General features: G+C 50.0%; 2 protein-coding genes across 2 annotated transcripts in view; one reads left to right on the top strand and one right to left on the bottom strand.

The window, feature by feature from the left end:
• Positions 1–27,222, top strand: part of ZBTB20 (zinc finger and BTB domain containing 20) — a 3,989,371-nt gene that overhangs the window by 2,074,841 nt on the left and 1,887,308 nt on the right. The gene's annotated exons all lie outside the window — the stretch shown is intronic.
• On the bottom strand, positions 11,655–17,622 carry LOC138525914 (golgin subfamily A member 6-like protein 25). The gene is made up of 4 exons (XM_069636202.1): positions 16,623–17,622; positions 15,762–16,517; positions 14,197–14,978; positions 11,655–13,301 (listed from the first exon to the last, which is right to left on the bottom strand). The coding sequence occupies exons 1-4, from the start codon at positions 17,620–17,622 to the stop codon at positions 11,655–11,657; spliced, it is 4,185 nt and encodes a 1,394-aa protein (XP_069492303.1).

Raw genomic sequence — 27,222 nt, 5'->3', positions numbered from 1 at the left:
CAAAGTAGTAAGAGGAGTTATCCCCCGGCCAAATGGGCCATTCCAGCACTTGCACATCGACTACGTCGACATGATTCAAGTGTGCAACGGGTACAGGTATTTAATTGTGGTGGTGTGTCCATTCTCTAAGTGGATAGAAGCAGGTCCCTGTGCACACCCAGACTCTACCTGTGCTGCCAAATTTCTAGTGAGGGAAGTGTTCCCTAGATGGAGGGTGTGCGAGGTAATGAGATCAGACAACGGAGCTCACTTTGTTAATGCAGTTTTCGAGCAGATCAGCTTGGTGCTTGGTATAAAGCACAAGTTCTCGTCGGCGTATCATCCGGAGGGGAATGGTATATGTGAGCGGCTCAACGGCTTGTTAAAGGAGAGGATAGCCAAGTTGAAGATCACATTAAAAAAGGGATGGCTGCACTGTCTACCACTGGCATTGTATGCACTTCGGAACCAACCAGGCTCCGACCATCATCTCACGCTCCATGAGATAGTCACAGGCATAAGGATGAGGACCCCTCTTACCGCCCGAGATAGAGCTAGATGTGATGCCCATCCAACAAAAGAGGTCTTGGGGACAGAGATGCAGGACTGCTTGAATTGTATGACATCCAGCGTCTCTGTCATTTCAGGCCAACTGCAGCGACAAAGAAAAGGGGGCAGCGCAGCACAAAATACAACAGGAAGTGCTGAAACAGACCCCGTGCAAAGTCTATGTGTGCCACCCGTCTTCCCTGGTGATGCTGTTCTCATAAGGAACTTTACAAGGAAGAAGTGGGATGAGCCACGATTCAATGGCCCTTTCATCGTAGAGGACTGCACTCCTTCAGCAGTCATAGTCCAGGGCAGAAGGGCATGGCTCTTCTTGAATGACATTAAACCTTATATAGGAGAGAGCCCTCGAGCTGCATCCAACCACAAAGAAGCCACAGACAACGGGGAAGAACCTCAGCACGTGCAGACAAGATCCATGGCGAGGAAGAAGGACGCATGAGCAGCAACACAATGACAAAGAACTCTGTTTTAATTTGTGACTTTTGGATAAGAACATTTCCCCAAACCAGACAAAGGTGATAAAGAACAATAATATGGACACTCTGGGCACCACAGTTGCAGGATAAAGAAGATAACTACATACACAAAGCCACAACAATGCTGATAAAACAAACTTTTGAAATAACGTCACGCTCAAGTAGTTTAAAAAATCAAGACTCTGATAGACTGAAAAAAAAGGAGAAGGACAGTTCTTGAGAGCGTAACACAGCGTCCCAAAAGCAACCAGTGTCAAGACTTTGTTTACAGAACTTATGGTATCTCCCAGCAGAGACCTCAAGTGGGATGTGCTAACCTACTTCCAGCTGGTGGTAATATCATATCCAACACTCATAGGGAGAGAAACCAGTGTCACAGACTTTATTCAAGATCCTGCAAACGAGAAAATAATCTTGCAACTGCTGGCTGTCATCACGGAAGCCTTCGCTGAGCTACCCGAGCACAGCGAAGAGGACACAAATGCTTCTGCCGCCGGTAGACATTGATGAGCTCACATTCACTTTGTTCTTTCAAATAATTGAGAAATGCCCAGGACTCATCGGGAGAACAACTGACACACGTACTTTCATCAGAGACCCAAGAAACCTAGCTCAGTTGAACCAGCTGTGGACTAAACTTAAGCACCTCGTGGTAGTCCACGCAACAGGAAGGTGCAGAGACTGTGCGAATCAAAAGGAAAGCTCATGACCAGGACCCAGCCAAACAGGACAAATGTCCCTATCACCTGAGGACACCCGGCTGGCGCACAACGTCCTGCTTAGACAAGTCACAGACTATCCAGAAATGGTGGGGAGGCCTGCAGATGTTGACGTCGTCACCTTCCTTAGAGATCCAGCCAACATCTTACACATGGGCACACTCCTCCATGGCATAATGCTCCAGGTGGAGCTATCTAACTTCCAGCGAGAATACCTAAGGAGGTTCCAGTGAGACTTTCCGCCGTGGGACAGATCGAGGAAACAGAGAGACAGCACTTATATTTCTGCCGTGGGACAGACCGAGAGAAAGAGACACAGTGCCATATTTTCCGCCGAAGGACAGATCGAGAAGAGCAGAAACAAGAAAGTTCACCATCTTATTTTTCCTTTTCACTTTTTCCTCTATTTTTCCTTATTTTTATTCTTATTTTTTCCATGTTCACTTTAATTTTTATTTTTGTTTTTATTTTTACGTCATTTTATTTTTGTGTGATTTTTGGCAGTTCCGTCTTTTTCATTCCTTCGCATTGAACAGGTTCCATCATGTCCTCAGGACCAAGGCAAATTCAAGGAGTGCACTGGGACTTTACCTACTATAGATATGGATTATGAATGTGATGCACCTGTTGATGCTAGCCTAACTCTTTTTCCATAGTCTAGCAAAAGGAACTTTACTGCATACTCAGAGATTGCTGACATCACCCGCAAGAGGGGGACACTTGAAAAGCACTTGTCACTTTAAGTAGTAATGACCTCTTGAGCTACGAGATCAGAGCCAGAGAAGGAATAAATAACTAACTATGGACTTGTTCGAAATGGGGGCCCAGAACAATAACTTAGTTTTACCACCAGCAGAGGGGTGCACCCGCTTCCCTGGTAGGAAATGCTGCCAGATGTCCTACAAGTGTATCGTGTGTATATGCTTAGTAATTACCATTGTCTTTCTGTCGTTGACTATCAGAACTGCTTTCTTTATTGGTGCACAAAGTGTCCCAATTTCAATGCATCCACCAGATAACGAACGCCTGGGGCCTACGAAAGCACCCAGACCCTATATAGTGATCCCAGACCCAAGAAAAGCTGATGGTAAAACAAACAAGATAAAACTAAATGTAATTAGCAGTGATTCATAGACACTTGAGGTAATGAATTAAGAAAAAGGCTGGAGACAGGGTCAGCACTGAGTGAATGAAAATGTAGCACTGACCACTGCACACACACGCACATTGAACACACACAATCAAGGGCAAGTGTCAATGGCAACAGGGCCTCAAACAAGGGCAACAGAGAAAGGGAAACTGCCTAAAGAACGAACAGCTCCAGAAAATAGTGGAAGTAACCAAGAGGAGCCAAGTGAGAAACCAAAGGGAGAGAGCATAGCAAAATCCCTCAAAAGAACAGAAGTAGCCACAAAGGAACTCACAGAGAAAACACAAATACTAATGGACCATCTGTTCCCGTTCATAGTCAGAGCTAAGAAACTACACGAGGAACTGAAAACTAGAACTACAGAGACTATAACAGAAAGCACGCCAGCTCAGACAAAAGGAACAAGCACCAGACCTACAGCACAGCCACGCATTGGGGAGTTGGTGAGCCAACGGCGGTTAGAGAACATCTACGAAAGATTACAAAAGGAAAGGAAATGAAACGCAAAACCTTTTCCTACCACAGCGATACAGGTAATGAAACCCGCTCCACTAACAAGCATGCCCAAGAATCCTCCAGCAAGAAAGAGTCATATAGACACATTTAGAGACGTGGTTATAGCTAACTACAAAAGGACATTGAGGATCAAGAGAAGCCCACATGAAGACAACAATGGGCCTCATTACGACCCAGGCGGTAAGGGGTTTACGGCAGCGTTAACAGTGCCGACCCTTACCGCCTGAGTACGAGGTCCCTTAGCGCCATGGCGCTTTTAACACCTGCTTTTAGCAGGTGTTAAAATCCATGGCGCTAAGGGACCATGGAGTTAATTACGCCACCGTAATTTACGGTGGCGTAATTAACGCCTTCCCCACTCCCATTATGCCCTATGGGGCAAAAATGGGAATGGGGAAGGGTAAATGGGGATTGGGGACTTACCGCCCGCCAAGGTCGGAATGGGGCGGTAAGTCCGCCAACCACCATGGCGTAAACGTAGTTTACGCCATGGTGGTAAAGTCACGGCCCAGGCGGTAACTTACCGCCTGGGTCATAATGAGGCCCAATGAACTCAATGATTACCTGGACAGCACAGCCCATCTCGGAAAAAAAATATGGTATCAACACATGAAGGAAGTAGGACAAAGAAAATCAGAAGGAGAATGCTTCGTCTGCGCACTCCTACCGTACAGCATGGGAAAATCCAAGATCTTTGTGGCTGTAGAAATTGATGTCCCCATAGTACACTGTATGTTACACGTAGCAATGTGCAACACCAGAGGACAATTTATGGGAAGAGACGCTTCACTGATATGGGCCACCGAAAAGGACTACCCAGATGAAGATGGCTACGTCCAGGACATTAAAACAAGAAACAGGGCGCACACCAGGAATCACGTGATCCGATACGAGAATCCTGACGTCAAAGGATCAGGAACACGATGGGTGACAAACCCGAGACTGAACATTCAAGGAAAAATTGCAGAAGAGGCACAAATCTGAAAGAACAGAGGCCAAATGTAGATCTGGGGAACAGTGGTTTCCCCAAATGGATGGGAAGAAGGAGTAGTGATCTGCTGAGCTTGGATGGTCCTTGGAGCTTGCAAGGAAGCAATAAAAAACTCTCAAAAACTGTGCAGACCCCTATGGCCAAAGCTAGTAAAGTTACTAACATGGGTCGAAGATAGAGGGGGACCCCTGCAGATAGTGCCACTGGAGAGCCCGAAAACTATGCTTCAGAAACAATGGCACAAGGAAGATGGGAGAGAATCTAAACTGCGGACTAATCTTTGAAGCCCCAGGAATGATGCAAGGGACCGCAGTAATTATGGACCATTACTGGGCGTGTGGATCCAAAGCTTACATAAGGTTGCCAAAAAATTGGGGAGGCATATGCACACTAGTGAACGTCCATTTTCCTGCACTAGTGATCCCGAAAAATGACCTGAGTATTGACAGTTTCCCAAGGGCAGATGCTCATCTAAGAAAAAGGAGATCTGCGGAACTGGTAATCAGAATGAAGAGAGGAAACTACTTTTCTGCCAAATCAGAAAAAACATTCCATGCAATTCCATATGAACACAGGCTATTCAGCATCACCCCAAGAGTTCACCACGATGCTCTTGCCACACATCCAAATTGGAGTGAATGCTAAATGGTTACAGATAACCAGATGGGAGTTATTGTAGACCATCAATACCACTATAAAAGGATTTAACACGATCAAAGAAGAACTGAGAGCAATCAGACTGATGACCCTCCAGAACAGATATGTGCTCGACATGATCACAGCGATGGATGGAGGTGTTTGTGCAATGATCGGAGAATCATGTTGCACATTTGTACCATTGCACGATGAAGAAAACGGAACCCTAACAGAGGCCATAAGTATGTTGACAAACTTGAAAAACCAGATGATCTATGAAAGTGATGAAGTGGACGATGACAGCTGGTTTGGAGCCCTGTTCTCATGGGTCCCACAATGGATGGCTGATATATTCAAGTTTCTGGGAGCTTTCCTAGCAATGGTACTGCTAGGATTCTCTGTTATCAAGATAATCATTACACGGTGCAGGAAAACTGTGAAGAAAGCCATAGGGATGAAGATAATGGTTGATGTCGAACCCGGATGGAAACCCAGGGACCTGACTGATGAAGAAATAAGAGACTTTGTGAAGGCCAGCAAATTTGCGCCAGAAGGAACAAGGTTCACATATCCTAAGAAATGAAGAAGGTATGAAGGAAAATGGATCTACTGCAGTCCAAATAGACAATGTCAGGTAATGACATGGAACAAAGACGAACATGTGAAAACAGCAGGGAGTTTGAAAGGGGTGATAAAAATATGGACTCCAAAGACTCACACATTCACACCATCATGTACAAACCCTGAAGACGATGAACATAACACCGAAGAATCAAAGGAAATAAATGCAAAAGTGATTGCAGAAGTGGTCGATGAACCGACCAGAGGGGGGAGTGTAGAGGAGGTCCCAGACATGGCCTGCACCCCTGCCCCTCATTTCGAGGTACCAGGAACAGACTCGCCAAGGTATGTGACGTATGAGGAGCAGATGAACCAACAAAGAACTGCACTGGGACTCTGCCCAGTGTACATCAGAAGATCCATACCGGTAAAAGCGCCCATAACCAGACATCCCTGGGCAGCATGGTACCCTATCAGACAGCCGTACCAGCCGCTGAGATGAAATGAAGAGTACCTACAGAAGGTCCATGAAGAGACCCAAAGAGCTGTAATGGAAGGCCAGTGGAAATGACACAAGGGCCTGGACAGACTCGCAAATGAACTAAAGCAGCTATCGAAGATAGCACGCCAGTGCGAGTAGCTATGAAAATAGATGTAATGGGCACAGGAAAGAGACGATGTTAAAACGTGAGGAAACGTTGCTATGAGACAAGATGGAAGTAACCAACCAGTTAAACGTGTGTAAATAGGCTTGGAACGCAAGAGGCTAAGAAAACAATACTGCTTGCAATGCTTAGTAGAAGAATAGAGCAGCATGCGCCAACTATATCTACCTCAATAAGGCACGCTATACAAGTGCGACTCCATTTTGTAAAAGCAGAAGTAGGCCTAGGCGGCCAGAGGCCTAACAGGCCTGGTATCATATCCCAGCCAAAGCCAGAAGAAGGAGCAGAATTGAAACTCAACAAAGAGCAGCTCATGCCTGGGAAATCGAGGTCAACCAGAGAAAGGGAGGAGAGCGTCAGCTAACAGGAATCAAAACTTCAGAGCATACCAGCTTGCCCCGTGAAGGTCAAGATAAGGGAGGCCCATGCAGGTGGTGCCGAAAACAGAATTAAAAACACTAAAAGCTGGAAGCTGAAGCAGATTCATGGTGAACAGACATGTGACCAAGACAGGCGCAAAGAATTACCAACGTCTGATGTCACCCAGATCCAAGGGTGCCATAACTTCTCCAGATAAGAGGCTACAGTTTCGAGGCCATGCCCAGCCAACTAATTGACACATAGCCCCAAGATACTGATTGACGGAAGGGAGGCAGGGTGAAACTTGGGACACCAGGCACCTGGGTGTCCATTCTGCATGCTGCTAATTAAAAGTGGAAATTTATGTCTAGGGGTGTAACCTGCCGAATCACAATGGACCAAATATCTAGGGTCCTATAAATCATAGAACCAACTAGACACCGTAGTGAGGTCTATCACGTGTGAGGTAGAGGAAGGGGTGTAGACGCCCACCCGATAAGTGTTATCCAATCCGCATGCTCCATTATCATATACAGATATGACACCTATATTTAAGTTACCTTTCCTAACCAATTATATTGCATGACAAGTTTTTTTAGAATTAGACGTCAATGATGACGAGTTTTGTGTATAAAAGGGTATTTGACCCATGTTCATTCTCAGTAGAGAGGCTCCCACACTCCCTTGTAAATGTGGTGTTTCACCTTAACTAACCCAGGGTAATCCAGATGTGGACCTCTTGCTCTCTATCCCTTAGAGAGGCTCAGCTTCACTTCGCTGAGGAGGCCCAACAAGGCCGGAACACGTGTCTGGGGTTGCTGATGGTACTTTAGTTCAGAGGAAAATTGCCTAGCATTTCGGTTCTGGAATGCCCTTGTGGGTGGGACAAAGACTGATATGCAAATGAATATTTCTCCTCTGTGAAGTGTGCACTGAGCTAAAACCTGGTTGTAGACCCTCCTGAGTTGAAGAAATTCTATAGAACAGGATAGTTGACCCATGTTTGTTCTCACTAGAGGGTCTGCCACACTCCCTTGTAAATCTGATGTTTGACCTGGAGTATACGAAGGAAAGAAAATAAGCCTTTTGGGTTACAGCAAGCACACTCTTGAGTTAAACATTGTTAAGCACACAAAAGAGAACATGCCATTGACAATGGAGACAGTATTCTGGACTTGCATGAACAGAGCACTCAAGAGGAAGGTAGATCTAGGGCAGAACATGTATATAAAACATCATAAAAATAATGAGGGCATGTTCGCCAAGTACAAGGGTGTATGAAGAGGCACTCTCACCTTATCAAGTTAAACTCAGGATCAGTTCCCATAAACTACAAAGGAACACGGGTGGGCATTAATTACAGAAACCTTCAAATCAAATGATTGCAGAAGGCACCATTGACCCAGTAGAGCCCATGGAATAGGTCAGTCCAGTAGTATTCATAAGAAAGAAAGAGGCAGGTTAAGACTGCGGATAGACCATTGCACTCTTAATAAAAGAAATTGTCACTGACATTTAGCCACTACCAAAAATACCCAAACCTATATTAATGCTGGGCCAGCCATTGCACCAGGCTTCATATGCGCAATGCATATCATCACATTCAACTCCACCAAGAACCTAAACACCTTACAGCATTCATAACTCCCACGGCAGCATTCAATTCTCAATTAATGCTTTTTGCATTATCATCTGCTGCCTATGTCTTGCAATGAATGATTCATCTTCAAAAGATTTTTTAAAAATCTAATATTTTCAAGACGATTATCTCATATATATCACTGAAACAACGAATAAAGTTCAAGGCCATGTGCATCACGCACAGAGCAATTCACAAACAAGGCACAGAATTCCTAAGCGACAAACTACACCTACATCAACCGACAAGAATACTAAGATCAAGCGCCGACATACGCCTGGAACCAAAACCTTACAACAGAAAAAAACTCGGAGGATCGTCTTTCTCACACCAGGCACCCAAAACCTGGAATGACCTACCTAAGAATATACGGAATACAACAAACCACCTAGCATTCAGGAAACTCCTCAAATCATGGCCCTTCAAAGCGTAACCACAACGGAGACGCACTACAATGCCCAGACATTAAAACAATGATGAAAATAAATCCAACCTCGGCCACTCTCAAATTGGACAAACACTCAAACCAAAGAACCAACCACTCGACAGAGCATAAGACATCATGGAAAATAGCCACGAAGGAAGGCTGCAGAGACTGACCACATACCTAGACCCAGACGAAAGCCCTCAAGAAACTCTCTCACTCGTACGTACCGGACAAACATATCCAGACCGGCAGACGCACCTAGATAGACGTTAGCCTGCGTCACATCTGGATAGGATTGATTGAAGGATAACATGCCCGTGCCTAGAAAAAACGTCAATGCTAGCATGTGCCACACTTAGAGTTGTGAACACCAGCCTGCGTGGCGTTCGGATGGAGTTGTGAATGTTGGCATGCCCACACCAGGATGGAGTCCTAAACATTGGCCTGCGCCGCGTCTAGATGGGAATGTGAGGTCCAGCAAGTGCCACACTCCAACAGAACTGTGAATGTTAGCATGGTAAAGGTCAGGTAACCCACTAACCAATATAAGCTCAAACTCTGCATACTTATCTCACTCAAAAAACTCACACAACCATTTCACGCACAACAAGCCGCATGCACTTCACAACACTGCAACAACACATAAGCCGAAACAACAGCACACGCGGACTGACTCCGATCCGATACCCACACCAAAGCTCAGCACCCGGTGTATACTGAGTTGAAGCTGCCAACAGAACACCACTCCCCTCACTATCCTACTCCCTTCTTCACCCTACTAGCCCATCCCAGCTTTATCATTTACAGATTCGCCTGAGCGCCTGGGGACCAATTCCGTTGGTGACGGTGCGCGGTACAAATACCTTTAACATTTAACATATATGGAAACAGTTTAGAACCACTCCTCCACCTATTGAAAGGCAAGCAAGAAAGACAAAGGGCCTCATTCCAAGATTGGAGGTAGTCATAGCACTATTTGCGCCATGACTGCCTCCAATAACGGATCCGGCACCAGTGTTTTTCAATGGGGACTTACCGGTGCAGTCCGACCCTGGTGGGACCGGTAAGTCCCCATTGAACAAACCATTCCCCATTCCCATTTGAGTCCCCATAGGGCTCAATGGGAATGGGGAGGGCGCTAATAACGGGCTCGCGAATGGCAAGCCCGTTATTAGCGCCCTGGTCCCTTAGCGGGACCCGTAAGGGACGTGTGGTGAGACCACACTTTCCTTACGGTTCCCTCCAAGGGACCTCGGAGTAGGGCGGTAGGGGATTAACGGCACTGGTCTCCTTACCGGTGCCCGGTATCCCTTACCGCCCTACTCGTAATGACCCCCAAAGTGTTAAGATGGCGCCTGACTGCAGAAGTGGTCGAGAGGATACAATCCATGTGCAGGCCTTGCAGGGTTAGAGGAAGCAAAGAGTGGACGCTCGTGCTAGAGCTCTGTTCCTACGGCAGAAAAGCAACGTGAAAGTAGAAATGTATTAATCTGCTAATGCATGTGTGCTTGTACTGTTGTGAAGTGAAATGCAAATGTCTGCAGTTCAGTCTTCTGAGCAAAATGCACTTATTCTTGCCTCCTGTTCATATCTCTGCATGAAATCACCACGACCTGCAAAATGTTAGAGTTTGGAAAGTGCCCCCGCCATACTGGCTGGGTTCTGATTCTGAAGCAGATGACTGCCCTGCTTCTGGTGTCCTCCCTTGGCTGCAATTGACTTGATTTGTAACTTTTCCCTGACAGGCAATGTCAAGGGAACTGATAGCCACATGGGCATTCCAACCTAGGCCTGGCCTGCTAAAGAAATAGCCTCCCCAAGGGTCCTGATGCCGAGGGGCTGCATGGTGGGCTTGCCTCTATGCCATCTCCTGTGTTTCTTGGCATCCTAACCTGAGCCTGAGTTTCACTGAGAGTACCACGGATGAAATTGCTGATTCCCAGGTGTTACCATGGCATGCGTTGGGCCTTCAGGCATTCTGATGCACAGCGGCTGTCTGGTTGTGGGGCCATGAGACCGAGGCCATTGGAAGTAGTACGAATTTGTGGCTTATGTTCTGCGCATGCAGCATTTTCTTTCTGGTAATTTCTGCAGCTGCAGTGTTCATTTTTTCCCTTTTCCACTAGAACACACTGGACACCTGAACGTCCTCCTTGCTGTCCATCTCCCTTTGAAAACTGTTTAGATGCATGCTGGATTATGTAGTCCGCTGAGTGATATTCGATTGGTGGAATTGAATAGGGGGATTCCAGTGAAAGGGATTGGTGTCTATGTTGACCCTTGCATTCAGGTACTCTGAGAAGTTATTTAAAAGAGTCTTATAATCCTTGTCATGCCTTGTGGATTGTGTGGTATTGAAACATAAAGATGAAATGCATCACAGGAAGATAGGAGCACGCACGTGGCAGGACGGCAGGACAGATGGGTCGGGAGGACAGCTCAGAGGCAAGGTGCCCTCCTTGGAAGCAAGACAACAAGGAGCAACACAGGTTCGATCCCCGGGTCTGTGCTTAGAAACCTCTGGGTATTAAGCGCGTTATAAATAACCTATCATAGCATACATTCGTTGTGTAGGGAGTGAATTCAGTCTAAATAAAGTGACGACTTTTTGTGATATTCGATAGGCACAAAGTACGTCATTCAGCAACTCTGTAGTTCTGCATTTGTGGTATACATACTCAAGTATCCTTGCCAAAAACTCTAGACTGGTCGTACTATCCTGTTGGAAGGAGTGCGCACAGTGAACCCGCACTAAATATCACCATCACTCTTCGTAGGGGGGTATCACGCTCCCCCACCCCCAACCCTTGACTCTGCGCAGGCAGGAGCCTTTATTGAAACATGAGTGTCTCGTCCGCTGCACATTATCTGACGTGACGGCAATATATCACAACTTCCTTCCTCCACAATACACAGAACATACAACTTTTACCAAATGTTACAACTCATTCAGTGAAGCGAACAGTCACTTATTTCTTCGCGGCTTTAAAGAATCAACACCTATTGTATGTCCATTACCCGATCCCTCTGACTGGCCTCCTCCTGGCATCTCTCCTGGGGCACCACTATTCTCGCAGAGGGTTGTCCTGCAGGCTCGGGGACAACAGCTCTGGGTCACAGCTGGCTCATCCGCACCTCCCTCCTGCTCATCCGCACCTGTCTCCTGCTCATCCGCACCTACCTCCTGCTCATCCGCACCTCCCTCCTGCTCATCGGCACCTCTCTCCTGTTCATCAGCACCTCTCTCCTGCTCATCCGCAACTGTCTCCTGCTCATCCGCACCTGTCTCCTGCTCATCCGCACCTCCCTCCTGCTCATCCGCACCTCCCTCCTGCTCATCCGCACCTGTCTCCTGCTCATCCGCACCTGTCTCCTGCTCATCCGCACCTCCCTCCTGCTCATCCGCACCTCTCTCCTGCTCATCCGCACCTCCCTCCTGCTCATCCGCACCTGTCTCCTGCTCATCCGCACCTCCCTCCTGCTCATCCGCACCTGTCTCCTGCTCATCCGCACCTCCCTCCTGCTCATCCGCACCTCCCTCCTGCTCATCCGCACCTGTCTCCTGCTCATCCGCACCTCCCTCCTGCTCATCCGCACCTCCCTCCTGCTCATCCGCACCTGTCTCCTGCTCATCCGCACCTCCCTCCTGCTCATCCGCACCTGTCTCCTGCGCATCCGCACCTCCCTCCTGCTCATCCGCACCTGTCTCCTGCTCATCCGCACCTCCCTCCTGCTCATCCGCACCTCCCTCCTGCTCATCCGCACCTCTCTCCTGCTCATCCGCACCTCCCTCCTGCTCATCCGCACCTGTCTCCTGCTCATCCGCACCTGTCTCCTGCTCATCCGCACCTACCTCCTGCTCATCCGCACCTCCCTCCTGCTCATCCGCACCTCTCTCCTGCTCACCTGCACCGGTCTCCTGCTCATCCGCACCTCCCTCCTGCTCATCCGCACCTCCCTCCTGCTCATCCGCACCTCTCTCCTGCTCACCTGCACCGGTTTCCTGTTCCTCCGCAACTCTCTCCTGCTCATCCGCACCTGTCTCCTGCTCATCCGCACGTCCCTCCTGCTCATCCGCACCTCCCTCCTGCTCATCCGCACCTCCCTCCTGCTCATCCGCACCTCCCTCCTGCTCATCCGCACCTGTCTCCTGCTCATCCGCACCTGTCTCCTGATCATCCGCACCTCCCTCCTGCTCATCTGCACCTCTCTCCTGCTCATCCGCACCTCCCTCCTGCTCATCCGCACCTGTCTCCTGTTCATCCGCACCTGTCTCCTGCTCATCTGCACCTCCCTCCTGCTCATCCGCACCTCCCTCCAGCTCATCCGCACCTCTCTCCTGCTCACCTGCACCGGTTTCCTGTTCCTCCGCACCTCTCTCCTGCTCATCTGCACCTTTCTCCTGCTCGTCTGCACCTCTCTCCTGCTCATCCGCACCTCTCTCTTGCTCATCTGCCCCTGTCTCCTGCTCATCCGCATCTCCCTCCTGCTCATCTGCACCTCTCTCCTGCTCATCCGCACCTCCCTCCTGCTCATCTGCACCTCTCTCCTGCTCATCCGCACCTCCCTCCTGCTCATCCGCACCTCCCTCCTGCTCATCCGCACCTCCCTCCTGCTCATCGCACCGGTCTCCTGCTCATCCGCACCGGTTTCCTGCTCATCCGCACCTCCCTCCTGCTCATCTGCACCTCTCTCCTGCTCACCCGCACCGGTCTCCTGCTCATCCGCACCTCCCTCCTGCTCATCCGCACCTCCCTCCTGCTCATCCGCACCTCCCTCCTGCTCATCCGCACCTCCCTCCTGCTCATCCGCACCGGTCTCCTGCTCATCCGCACCGGTTTCCTGCTCATCCCCACCTCCCTCCTGCTCATCTGCACCTCTCTCCTGCTCACCCGCACCGGTCTCCTACTCATCCGCACCTCCCTCCTGCTCATCTGCACCTCCCTCCTGCTCATCCGCACCTCCCTCCTGCTCATCCGCACCTCTCTCCTGCTCACCCGCACCGGTCTCCTGCTCATCCGCACCTCCCTCCTGCTCATCCGCACCTCTCTCCTGCTCATCCGCACCTCCCTCCTGCTCATCCGCACCTCTCTCCTGCTCAACCGCACCGGTCTCCTGCTCATCTGCACCTTTCCCCTGTTCATCCGCCCCTCTCTCCTGCTCATCAGCAATTGTCTCCTGCTCATGCGCACCTCTCTCCTGCTCATCCGCACCACTCTCCTGCTGGTCCGCACCTGCCTCCTGCTCGTCCGCACCTGCCTCCTGCTCGTCCGCACCTGTTTCCTGTTCCTCCGCACCTCTCTCCTGCTCATCTGCACCTCTCTCCTGCTCATCCGCACCTCTCTCCTGCTCATCCGCACCTCCCTCCTGCTCGTCCGCACCTGCCTCCTGCTCGTTCGCACCTGTTTCCTGTTCCTCCGCACCTCTCTCCTGCTCATCCGCACCTCTCTCCTTCTCATCCGCACCTCCCTCCTGCTCGTCCGCACCTGCCTCCTGCTCGTTCGCACCTGTTTCCTGTTCCTCCGCACCTCTCTCCTGCTCATCTGCACCTCTCTCCTGCTCAACTGCACCTCCCTTCTGCTCATCCGCACCTCCTCGTGCTCATCCGCACCTCTCTCCTGCTCATCCGCACCTTTCTCCTGCTCATCCGCACCTCCCTCCTGCTCATCTGCACCTCTCTCCTGCTCATCCGCACCTCCTTCCTGCTCACCCGCACCTCTCTCCTGCTCATCCGCACCTCCCTCATGCTCATCCACACCTCCCTCCTTCTCATCCGCACCTCTCTCCTGCTCACCCGCACCGGTCTCCTGCTCATCCGCACCTCTCTCCTGCTCGTCCGCACCTCCCTCCTGCTCATCCGCACCTCTCTCCTGCTCATCCGCACCGGTCTCCTGCTCATCCGCACCTCCCTCCTGCTCATCCGCACCTCCCTCCTGCTCATCCGCACCCGTCTCCTGCTCATCTGCACCTTTCTCCTGTTCATCCGCACCTCTCTCCTGCTCATCCGCAACTGTCTCCTGCTCATGCGCACCTCTCTCCTGCTCATCCGCACCACTCTCCTGCTCATCCGCACCACTCTCCTGCTCGTCCGCACCTGCCTCCTGCTCGTCCGCACCTGTTTCCTGTTCCTCCGCACCTCTCTCCTGCTCATCCACACCTCTCTCCTGCTCATCCGCACCTCTCTCCTGCTCATCTGCACCTGTCTCCTGCTCGTCCGCACCGCTCTCCTGCTCATCCGCACCTCTCTCCTGCTCATCTGCACCTCTCTCCTGCTGTCCGCACCTCTCTCCTGCTCATCCGCACCTCTCTCCTGCTCATCTGCACCTCTCTCCTGCTCATCCGCACCTCTCGCCTGCTCGTCCGCACCTGCCTCCTGCTCGTTCGCAGCTGTTTCCTGTTCCTCTGCACCTCTCTCCTGCTCATCTGCACCTCTCTCCTGCTCATCTGCCCCTCTCTCCTGCTCAACTGCACCTCCCTCCTGCTCATCCGCACCTCCCTCCTGCTCACCCGCACCTCTCTCCTGCTCATCCGCACCTCCCTCCTGCTCATCCGCACCTCCCTCCTACTCATCCGCACCTCTCTCCTGTTCACCCGCACCTGCCTCCTGCTCGTCCGCACCTGCCTCCTGCTCGTCCGCACCTGTTTCCTGTTCCTCCGCACCTCTCTCCTGCTCATCTGCACCTCTCTCCTGCTCATCCGCACCTCTCTCCTGCTCATCCGCACCTCCCTCCTGCTCGTCCGCACCTGCCTCCTGCTCGTTCGCACCTGTTTCCTGTTCCTCCGCACCTCTCTCCTGCTCATCCGCACCTCTCTCCTGCTCATCCGCACCTCCCTCCTGCTCGTCCGCACCTGCCTCCTGCTCGTTCGCACCTGTTTCCTGTTCCTCCGCACCTCTCTCCTGCTCATCTGCACCTCTCTCCTGCTCAACTGCACCTCCCTCCTGCTCATCCGCACCTCCTTGTGCTCATCCGCACCTCTCTCCTGCTCATCCGCACCTTTCTCCTGCTCATCCGACCCCCCTCCTGCTCATCTGCACCTCTCTCCTGCTCATCCACACCTCCTTCCTGCTCACCCGCACCTCTCTCCTGCTCATCCGCACCTCCCTCATGCTCATCCACACCTCCCTCCTGCTCATCCGCACCTCTCTCCTGCTCACCCGCACCGGTCTCCTTCTCATCCGCACCTCTCTCCTGCTCGTCCGCACCTCCCTCCTGCTCATCCACACCTCTCTCCTGCTCATCCGCACCGGTCTCTTGCTCATCCACACCTCCCTCCTGCTCATCCGCACCTCCCTCCTGCTCATCCGCACCGGTCTCCTGCTCATCCGCACCTTTCTCCTGTTCATCCGCACCTCTCTCCTGCTCATCCGCAGCTGTCTCCTGCTCATGCGCACCTCTCTCCTGCTCATCCGCACCACTTTCCTGCTCATCCGCACCACTCTCCTGCTCGTCCGCACCTGCCTCCTGCTCGTCCGCACCTGTTTCCTGTTCCTCCGCACCTCTCTCCTGCTCATCCACACCTCTCTCCTGCTCATCCGCACCTCTCTCCTGCTCATCCGCACCTGTCTCCTGCTCGTCCGCACCTCTCTCCTGCTCGTCCGCACCTCTCTCCTGCTCGTCCGCACCTCTCTCCTGCTCGTCCGCACCTCTCTCCTGCTCGTCCGCACCTCTCTCCTGCTCATCTGCACCTCTCTCCTGCTCATCCGCACCTCTCGCCTGCTCGTCCGCACCTGCCTCCTGCTCGTTCGCACCTGTTTCCTGTTCCTCTGCACCTCTCTCCTGCTCATCTGCACCTCTCTCCTGCTCATCTGCATCTCTCTCCTGCTCAACTGCACCTCCCTCCTGCTCATCCGCACCTCCCTCCTGCTCACCCGCACCTCCCTCCTGCTCATCCACACCTCCCTCCTACTCATCCGCACCTCTCTCCTGCTCACCTGCACCGGTCTCCTGCTCATCCGCACCTCTCTTCTGCTCGTCCGCACCTCTCTCCTGCTCATCCGCACCTCCCTCCTGCTCATCCGCACCTCCCTCCTGCTCATCCGCACCTCTCTCCTGCTCATCCGCACCGGTCTCCTGCTCATCCGCACCTTTCTCCTGTTCATCCGCACCTCTCTCCTGCTCATCCGCACCTGTCTCCTGCTCATCCGCACCTCTCTCCTGCTCATCCGCACCGGTCTCCTGCTCATTCGCACCTCTCTCCTGCTCATCCGCACCTCTCGCCTGCTCGTCCGCTCCTCTCGCCTGCTCGTCCGCACCTGCCTCCTGCTCGTTCGCACCTGTTTCCTGTTCCTCCGCACCTCTCTCCTGCTCATCTGCACCTCTCTCCTGCTCATCTGCACCTCTCTCCTGCTCAACTGCACCTGACTCCTGCTCGTCCGCACCTCTCTCCTGCTCGTCCGCACCTCTCTCCTGCTCGTCTGCACCTCTCTCCTGCTCGTCTGCATCTCTCTCCTGCTCGTACGCACCTCTCTCCTGCTCCTCCGCACCTCTCTCCTGCTCATCCCTCCTGCTCATCCGCACCTCTCTCCTGCTCATCCGCACCTCTCTCCTGCTCATCCGCACCAGTTTCCTGCTCATCCGCACCAGTCTCCTGCTCATCCGCACCTCTCTCCTTCTCATCTGCACCTCTCTCCTGCTCATCCGTACTGGTCTCCTGCTCATCCGCACCTCTCTCCTGCTCATCCGCACCGGTCTCCTGCTCATCCGCACCTCTCTCCTGCTCATCCGCACCTCTCTCCTGCTCGTCCACACCTCTCTCCTGCTCATCCGCACCTCTCTCCTGCTCATCCGCACCTCTCTACTGCTCATCCGCACCTCTCTCCTGCTCATCCGCACCTCTATCCTGCTCGTCCACAGCTCTCTAATGCTCATCCTCACCAGTCTCCTGCTCATCCGCACCTCTTTCCTGTGCATCTGCACCGGTCTCCTGCTCATTCGCACCTCTCTCCTGCTCATCCGCACCTCTCTCCTCTTCGTCCGCACCTCTCGCCTGCTCGTCTGCACCACTCTCCTGCTCGTCCGCACCTGCCTCCTGCTCGTCCGCACCTGTTTCCTGTTCCTCCGCACCTCTCTCCTGCTCGTCCGCACCTGTCTCCTGCTCATCTGCACATGTTTCCTGTTCCTCCCCACCTCTATCCTGCTCATGCGCACCTCTCTCCTGCTCATCCACACCTCTCTCCTGCTCATCTGCACCTCTCTACTTCTCCTCCGCCCCTGTCTCCTGCTCATCCGCACCTGTCTCCTGCTCGTCCGCACCACTCTCCTGCTCGTCCTCACCTCTCTCCTGCTCATCCGCACCTATCTCCTGCTCATCCGAACCTCTCTCCTGCTCATCCGCACCTCTCTCCTGCTCTTCCGCACCTGTCTCCTGCTCATCCGCACCTCTCTCCTTCATTGTGCGAAAATGCATCAATTTTTTGTGACTAAAACCTCTTGAACCACTTGCAATTACGTGTCACTACCTCGCTTGGAGGCTTGGCCATGACCATGGATCCTTTTCCTCTAGTGACAGTCCATGAAGCTGCCTCTTTCCGTGGCTCGATCTTCTGGCTATATTGTAGCGCGTATTCCCCCATTTGTATCTGGTTTGGCGCTAGCTTCCTTCTCATTGTTTTGCTTCTGTCTCTGGCGTACTAGCAGTGCATCTATTTCCATCATTCTTTATGAGCTGTGCTCGGGGATCAGCAAACTTCTCTTCCTTTTGATTAATGCTTCTGCTGACGAGACTCCAGGGCTGTATGTGGAGTCGTCCTGTAGGCCATCAAGCACACAGTCACAGCTTTTTCCATTCGGGTTCTGCTTTCTGCCACTATTTGAAAAAACCTCACTCAATGTGGGCATAAACCTGGCCACATCTGTGACAAGTCCTAAAAATAAAAGTGGGGGGACTCATCAACAAACGCAATGGCATACGACCTCGCCAGAAATTATCATATCAAGGTGGAACATGCACATTTCATTAAATTGGCTTTGCATAACCACCTAAATGCACAGGACAAATGGCATGTTCCTTTCATAAAATCAACAGAGAGGATATGTTCCTCTAATAGTTAAACCTTACAAGGTGTGCATGTTTTAAACTCCAGGAATCCATACAAATGTTTTCCCTGGAACTTGCAGCATCGACATGGGGCATTTAACCTTTAGTTTCCTACTTGTCAATAGGTTATATATTGCAGTGGGGAAGTGTCTGGCCTGCAAACCTGACGACTGCAGGTTTCATCCCTGAGGTCGGCTTTAATTCATAAATTCAAAGAAGACAATCAAAGTTTCTCATTTTACCTGGGGGGACTCAGGCAACCCTCTGAAAAAAGTGGTGGACACCCCCCCCCCCCCCCCCTGTGTACCCTTGACTTCAGCCCTGGACAAGAGGCTAGCATGGGGCGATGCGTGAGTGCTGACTGGTACTCAAAGGACTTGATGGCTGTTGCCTTCTGCAGGCTCAGCCAAAATGCAAGTATTCTGACTCGCGAAGACAAACAAATGCACGTTCTTCAGAAGAAGGCAGCATTTCTTCTCATGGAGGGTGGGGCCCTTTTGGTGCTGCCTGTTGAGCATTTCGTCCAGCCTCTGCAAATGTTCTTTCTCTGTTTTAGAGTAAATCAGTAAGTCATAGTTGATAACTCCTTCCAGGCTTGCCAGCACCCCACTCAAACCCCCTCGTCCCCACCATACGCTGAAACACCTCGGCCGACGATGACGCCAAAACCCAATCTCTTGTATGATATGATATTTTATTTGTATCGTGCCCGTACACAAGTGTTTCAGAGCACGACAAGGCAAGAGAGGGAACAGGGGAGAACACAACAACGATCTTACTAGGCCCAGTGACATTGAGAACGCGCAAGTGCAGTAGCGAAACATGGCCACTTGAGGCTAAAATGTTGTCATGGGGCACGAGTCCTGGTGCAGGGGTAGCCTGATCGCAAGTCGATGGTGGAGAAAACCTTTTCCTCCTGAGGATCAGCCAGGATATTATCTAGCGTTGGGATCCGATGGTGTTCTCCCCGAATCGCTCGATTGGGTAGCCGCATATCCACGCAGATAGAGACCTCCCCGGGTTGCTTTGTCTTAGTGACGATTAAAGTAGAGGAGACCTAGGGCATAGGTCCCTCCGACCTTCTAATGATGTCTGCTTTTTCCAGCCATGTTAACTCTTCTCAGATGAAAAGAGATGCAGCAATAACTCAACGTGACCAGCTTGATTGTAGGATCATTCTGCATCCGCACATCCTGCCCTTGTAGACACCCTACTCCTTGAAATAAGTCCTGAAACTCTGATCTTAGGCCTTCAATATCCGTTTCATATACATTACATCAGTGGTCTTTGTATGCTGAGCCACCCTGAGAAAAGAAATGTGGTCTGTGTCCACCCTGCCCTGCTCCTCTGTGTGTCAGTGTTATTTATTTTATATAGATAGCCTTTGGCTGCTGAGTGCATCAGTATGTATAGTGCAATAGTGCATTATTAAAATAACCTTGGGGACAGGGGAAATCAGCATGGGCCACATTTCCCCCCTACACTAAAATAACCTTGTGGACAGGGTCAATCAGCATGGGCCACATTCCCCCAAATTTAAATAAGCTTGGGGACAGGGGCCATCAGCGTGGGCCACATTCCCCCCAAATTTAAATAAGCTTGGGGACGGGGGCCATCAGCGTGGGCCACATTCCCCCCAAATTAAAATAAGCTTGGGGACGGGGGCCATCAGCGTGAGCCACATTCCCCCCAAATTTAAATAAGCTTGGGGACGGGGGCCATCAGCGTGGGCCACATTCCCCCCAAATTAAAATAAGCTTGGGGACGGGGGCCATCAGCGTGGGCCACATTCCCCCCAAATTTAAATAAGCTTGGGGACGGGGGCCATCAGCGTGGGCCACATTCCCCCCAAATTTAAATAAGCTTGGGGACGGGGGCCATCAGCGTGGGCCACATTCCCCCCAAATTTAAATAAGCTTGGGGACGGGGGCCATCAGCGTGGGCCACATTCCCCCCAAATTTAAATAAGCCTGGGGACAGGGGCCATCAGCGTGGGCCACAATACCCCCAAATTTAAATAAGCTTGGGGACAGGGGCCATCAGCGTGGGCCACATTCCCCCCAAATTTAAATAAGCTTGGGGACAGGGGCCATCAGCGTGGGCCACATTCCGCCCAAATAAAAATAACCTTGGGCACAAGGGCCATCAGCATGGGCCACATTCCCCCCAAATTAAAATAACCTTGGGGACAGGGTCAATCAGCATGGGCCACATTCCCCCCCCAAATTAAAATAACCTTGTGGACAGGGTCAATCAGCATGGGCCACATTCCCCCCCCAAATTAAAATAACCTTGTGGACAGGGTCAATCAGCATGGGCCACATTCCCCCCCCCCAAATTAAAATAACCTTGTGGACAGGGTCAATCAGCATGGGCCACATTCCCCCCTCCCCCAAATTAAAATAACCTTGTGGACAGGGTCAATCAGCATGGGTCACATTCCCCCCCCCAAATTAAAATAACCTTGTGGACAGGGTCAATCAGCATGGGCCACATTCCCCCCCGTAGCAAATTAAAATAACCTTGTGGACAGGGTCAATCAGCATGGGCCACATTCCCCCCCAAATTAAAATAACCTTGTGGACAGGGTCAATCAGCATGGGCCACATTCCCCCCCAAATTAAAATAACCTTGTGGACAGGGTCAATCAGCATGGGCCACATTCCCCCCCCCCAAATTAAAATAAGCTTGGGCACAGGGGCCATCAGCATGGGCCACATTCCCCCCAAATTAAAATAACATTGGGCACAGGGGCCATCAGCATGGGCCACATTCCCCCCAAATTTAAATAAGCTTGGGGACAGGGGCCATCAACCCCTAAACGCACCTTAGTAAAATAACCTTGGGGCAGGGGACATCAGTGGGTTTCTCCTGCCCCCAATGGTGGGATTGGGTTGGCGGTGCCGTGAAGGGGGAAGTAGAGAGCACATTTAAGCCAGACCCCTAACACCTGTGATCTCGAAGAGGAGTATGGGAGTTAGGGGTGTAGTCGAGGCACTACATGCCTCTTCACTGTCCATCCGCTTTCCCCGATCCCACTGTTTTGGGCATAAGACCCCGCCCCAGACCTCTAATACCCATGTGTGGGATTTTAGGGCTCTCTAGCGGGTGCTGAAAGGCCCCAATGGTGGTTTCAGGTGTCGGTAGAGAGGGGGGCAAAGACCTCAACTTAAAAGAAAGCCAGATCTCTAACACCAGCGCTCTCCAAGGAGAGTACGGGCGTTAGGGGTCTGGCCATTCAAGTCGAGGCTAATCCCACTGTTGGGGGTATAAGACCCCCTCGCCAGACACCTAACACCTGTGTGCCTAATGTTAGGGATCTGGAGTGGGGGCCGAATGCTCCAAACAGTCGGTGATGAACAAAAAAAAAGAAGCCCTTTCCTTGCCTCATGGTGGCGCGGCAGTCCGGTGGGGCGACCCTGGAACCGCGAGGTAAAACAAGCCCGGGAAGGCTGTTCATCTTGCAAATAAACACGAACAGCCTTCCCAGGATGCATATATTTCCTGCTAGAGGTCTGGCTTTTTTTAAGTTGCCCATGTTACTCTGTGGGTGCAGAATAATCAAGGCGCTTTATACTTGACAAAGCTGCAGCCGGAGTGAAACGTATAGGCGTTTCCTTTCCCCATTGCAGCATCATATTTTGTCAGGGATGTCATTTAGGGATCTCCCTTGCTACCCCTGTGGCCTCCATAGGGAAAAAAATTAAATAATTAAAACTTTTCTTTTTTTATTTAAGTTCCTGGGCTGTGGCCAGCGTCATGTGGCTCTTTATTTTTGGAGTGGCTGACTTTCTTGTTCAGGCCTCTTAAAAACAGGGGGTTCCACAAGTATAACACTTTGAGCAGTGACCCTAAATAAGAAAGAATAGGAATGACAAATAATGTGTCTTTCTGGAAATCTATCCAATAATTGCTAGACTCATAAAGGTTTATTTCAGGCACACTTCAGGGGCAGAGTCACTGATTTAGTCTGTTCTTAAACACCTCTACTCAGCCTTTCAGCATTCCGAGGTTCATACATGAGTACCAACACAGGTTGTGTGATATTGCATGTATATTTGTTCTATATAAAGTGCTACATAATAATATATCATGATCATTTGGCCCTGGACCTCTGCTTGCATTCACAGTAATTTGGTAATATGGGCCTATACACACTGATATTAACGATACATAGGGTGATCCATTCTTGTATGAAATTTATATCACATTATAGTGATATTGCAACCATATTTTTCGTAGTGCACTTAGGAACAATATGTGATGTCACTTCCTGTTTTGTCAAGGGGTGAAAGGTCATGTTCCATCGCTTCCCGTGATGTCACTTCAAGGTGGTGGTGGGCGGGTGTCAAATGACATCACTTCCTGTGATGTCATCAGAGGTCAAAGGTCGTGTGGTGTCACTTCCGCTACCCCTGGCATTTTGGTGAAATGACGTCCCTGTATTTTGTTTATGTTTTGACTTATTTATAATAATAAAGGTCAAATATTTTGATATTATCCCAGTGTGCCACCCAGTTTGCTTTTTTTTCTTACATTCATTGAATTATATTTGTGAATATCAATACATATTCATTTATAGAAAGGATTTATCCAAGGTTTGCTGTTCCAAGGGCTCAGGTGATATACCCTTTTTGAATACTGTAACCCTGGAAAATAAAGGGGTCGCACTAGAGTATACTGCTATGCTAGTTCTCTGGCGCTTGTCTGTTTTTGCCCACTCCGCCGCTATGCTCAACGGATGTAATGTGTGCAGTCTTTCGATTGCATTCTTTTCAGGTGGTTTTCTCCTGCACACAGCGCAGCCGATTCAGCAACAGTTCCCTTATGCATTACACATAAGACTTCAGCCATGGGTCTCACAGCAGACCTACCTCTCCCCAGTCAGAGCTCCACTGCTGACACCAGGCTTCTGGCTGTCCTCTCTCGACCTGGCAGCGTGCTTGGCCTCGTCCACCCTTTGTACATTGGTGCCCTGGGCAATCTGCACACCTCTGGCCTGAATGGGCCTGTTGTTTCTCGCCTAGGGACGGTTCTGATAAGTTTGCTGCATGTATTCATGTGTTTGTGTGCCAGCTTCAGAGCCCATGAAAGCCTGCCCAGTGCATGCTTCAGAGATCTGCCAGGCTAGCTGCCCAATGGGGGTTACCCTCATCTGCCCGGGCAGCTGGGCGTCTCTTTCTTTCCAGCTTGTTGCAGGTCGAGGGCACTGTAAGTAGCATTTGGATGTCCTCTTTGTCCCCATCATTTCGTGCCATCCCATGCCCGGAAGATGTATTTTCTTTGCATAGTTTTTTGCATGATGTTTCTGATCCTTGGAATGTTTTCCTTTTTGTTGTGACTTGGTGTGAAGGTGCATATGCTTCTTTTTTCGATTTAGTTTTGGTATCATTTTCAAAATTATATAAACAAGTGTGTTGAATAGGTTACACTCCGACATTGTGTGTTCCCATTCGCTCTGCCATTTCTAGCAAACCAATGTCAGCATTGATACAAGACACATCACTCAATATATTCCCCTAAAACCAATTTTATTTTATTTAATTTATTTTTTACATTTGTAAAGCACCAAACCCAATAGGCATCAGCGTACTCTTGAGTGTACTCTTCAGCTCTGTACATAACCTGAACAGTACAAGTACCAGGCTGTCGTATTACCTACACAACATAAGCATACCAAAATCTGCCAAAAGCAGTCACAAAAACAATCACACACGCCCGTGACATCCTCTGGGAAGACCAGTGGGAATCCAAGTGAACTTAAATGCCCTTCATATTTTGAAGCCTTGGCCTTTCCCCCGCTGTCTAGGAATATCACACTTAGCTGTGTTTAGATCTGCCACTGTGTGAAAACTAGGCCTTTCTCCCACTATCTAGTAATCTCAAACGTAGGTGTGTTCATATCTGCCACTGTGTGAAAACTAGGCCTTTCTCCCACTATCTAGGAATCTCAAACGTAGGTGTGTTCGTATCTGCCACTCTGTGAAAACTAGGCCTTTCTCCCACTATCTAGGAATCTCAAACGTAGGTGTGTTCGTATCTGCCACTCTGTGAAAACTAGGCCTTTCTCCCACTATATAGTAATCTCAAATTCAGCTGTGTTTATATCTGCCTTTTGTGAAATCCAGGCCTTTCTCCCACTGCCGAGGAGTCTCCCCCTCGTCACCCCAGAATCAGAAGGGAACGAGTAGGAATCATACATTCTGGCAGAAACAGGAAGCCCAAGGAGGGACCTACAATCCATTGCCTAACCACTGGTGGGCGTAGGGAGGACATTTTGGACCTCTTATGCACACACACCGCCAAGCTTACAGAGGAATTCCACCGTAGGCTTGGATCCACCACTAGAAGTCAAGGGAGCGACTCATAACCTTCCTAACCTAACCATCTCTAATCATACGGTGGGGAGGGAGACACCTCCATGACCCATGTCTACATACCGCTAGACTTCTACAGAAGATAATTACCACACCGCAACGTACCTACCGACTTGGATGCCAAACAATATCAAAGCACACAGGATGGTCGTAGATGCCGACCACAGAAACCAAAGCAAAGAGGCGAGAAAAAAAAAGAAAGAATAACCCTGCTAACCCAATACTAACACCTAATTTTTCTGCAAAACTCTTCTACAGAAACTCAGATGACCACATCTCTGCACAGCAAACCGCACGTACTTCGCCACAGTGCAACAACATACAAACAACACATAACCATGCACAACAGCACATGGGAATCTCTCAGATTCGAAAATGGCACCTAAGCTCAGCGAAAGTTGTAAACCGAACTGAAGCTGCCAACAGAACATCATATCTCACTTTCCTATTCCTACTGCACCCCACTAACCGCTCCCACAGCCTCCCTATTTCACACCGTCCTTTTTCAGATCCGCCAGAGCGCCACAGGACCAATCCAGTGGTGATAGTGTGTGGTACAAGGAACCTTTAACATTAACATGAACCATTGCAGTAATCATGGGTATCTCAATAATTGTCCCAAATCCCTTTACCATATCCCTATATCCCCGCGTATGTTGGAGTCCCCATCCAACCACATCCCAATGTTAAGTTGTGATTTCCAGTGCCTTTGTATTAGCTCTTGCCGACAGATAGTTCCTCTGTAACTTTTACACATGAAAAATAGTCATGTGTCCTGGCTTCCCACATGTACTGAGCATAATTATTTTAGACATTCATTGTAATTGAAGACTAGGGACGTCTTTTAGTGGTAGCTAGGAGGCGCTACTGTGACCCCTGATGTCTCCCTTGCTACCCCTGAAAAAAGTGTTTTTCCTTTTTATTTTTTTAATGCAAGGTCCTGGACTTTGGCCAGCGACATGTGGCTCTTTGCTTCTGGAGTGGCTGGCTTTCTTGTTCAGGCCTCTAAAAAAATATATGAGAGAACAGTGGTTCCACAAGTCAATTTGTCTTTCTCGAATTCTATACAATAATTGCTAGACTCATTAAAGGTTTATTTCAGAAACACTTCAAGGGGTGAGTCACTGGTTTTGTCTATTCTTAAACACCTCAACTCAGACTTTCATCCTTCTGAGGTCGATAAATGAGTACCAACCCAGATTGGTTGATATGGCATGTATATATGTTCTATATAATGCGCTTAACCGTAAGTGCTATATAATAGCACATCAACATCATTTGGCCATGGAAGTCTGCTTACATTCACAGTCATTTGGTAATATGAGCCTATACACACTGATCTTAAAGATACATATGGCGATCCATTCTTGTATGAAATGTGTATATATATCGTAGCCATATTTTTCGTAGTGTACTTGGGAACAATGCTATGTGATGCCACTTCCTGTAAAGGGGTGAAAGGTTGTGCTTCATTGCTTCCCCTGATATCACTTCGGGGTGGGGTCAAATGACATCACTTCCTGTGATGTCATCAGAGGTCAAGGGCCGTGTGATGTCACTTCGGCTACCCCAGTCATTTTGGAGAAATGACGTCCCTGTTGAAGACCTGTGACTGTGCACACCTTTGAGCCAAAGTTGGAAAAAGGCACGGTTTGGGCTTGCTAAGGACACCTCGTTCATCGGGACTATTGGAGAATTTACAGACACATCTGCTCGAAAGATTAACAACAAATCTCATGCTATGTGAAAGATTGATGCTGAAAATGTATAGATATTTTATTTATTATATACTGAGGTCAGCTGTGGGTTGTGGAAAAGCAGTTATCTGTTTGGGTGTTTTCGGTACTATTGAAGTGGAGAGAAAATTCTGTTTTAGTGGGGTTCAGTTTGAGGTATGCGCTGGACATCCAGGTTTGTATTAGGGGGAGGCAGGACTTGAGCTGGTGGGTGTCTTTGATGGAAGGTATTTAGAATAGAGTTGAGGATCATCTGCATGTTGGTGAATGTGGATGTTGTAGGTGCACAGGATTCTCGGGAGGATAGCTCAGGGGCAATGTGCTCGCCTTGGAAGCAAGACGATGTACAGCAACACAGGTTCGATCCCCGGGTCAGTGCTTA

This window comes from Ambystoma mexicanum, chromosome 7p (assembly GCF_040938575.1).
Source record: "Ambystoma mexicanum isolate Mex_15411 chromosome 7p, UKY_AmexF1_1, whole genome shotgun sequence".
Taxonomy (NCBI): Eukaryota; Metazoa; Chordata; class Amphibia; order Caudata; family Ambystomatidae; genus Ambystoma; species Ambystoma mexicanum.
This window is presented reverse-complemented; position numbering and strand designations above follow the sequence as displayed.

Coding starts and splice junctions, on each gene's coding strand:
- LOC138525914 (XM_069636202.1), bottom strand. CDS start 17,622: ATGAGCAGGAGACCGGTGCAGATGCACAGGAAAGAGGTGCGGATGAGC. Junction 16,518..16,622: donor TGAGCAGGAGACCGGTGCAG/GTGAGCAGGAGA, acceptor AGGGAGGTGCAG/TTGAGCAGGAGAGAGATGCA. Junction 13,302..14,196: donor TGCGGAGGAACAGGAAACAG/GTGCGAACGAGC, acceptor TGCGATGAGCAG/GAGGGAGGTGCGGATGAGCA.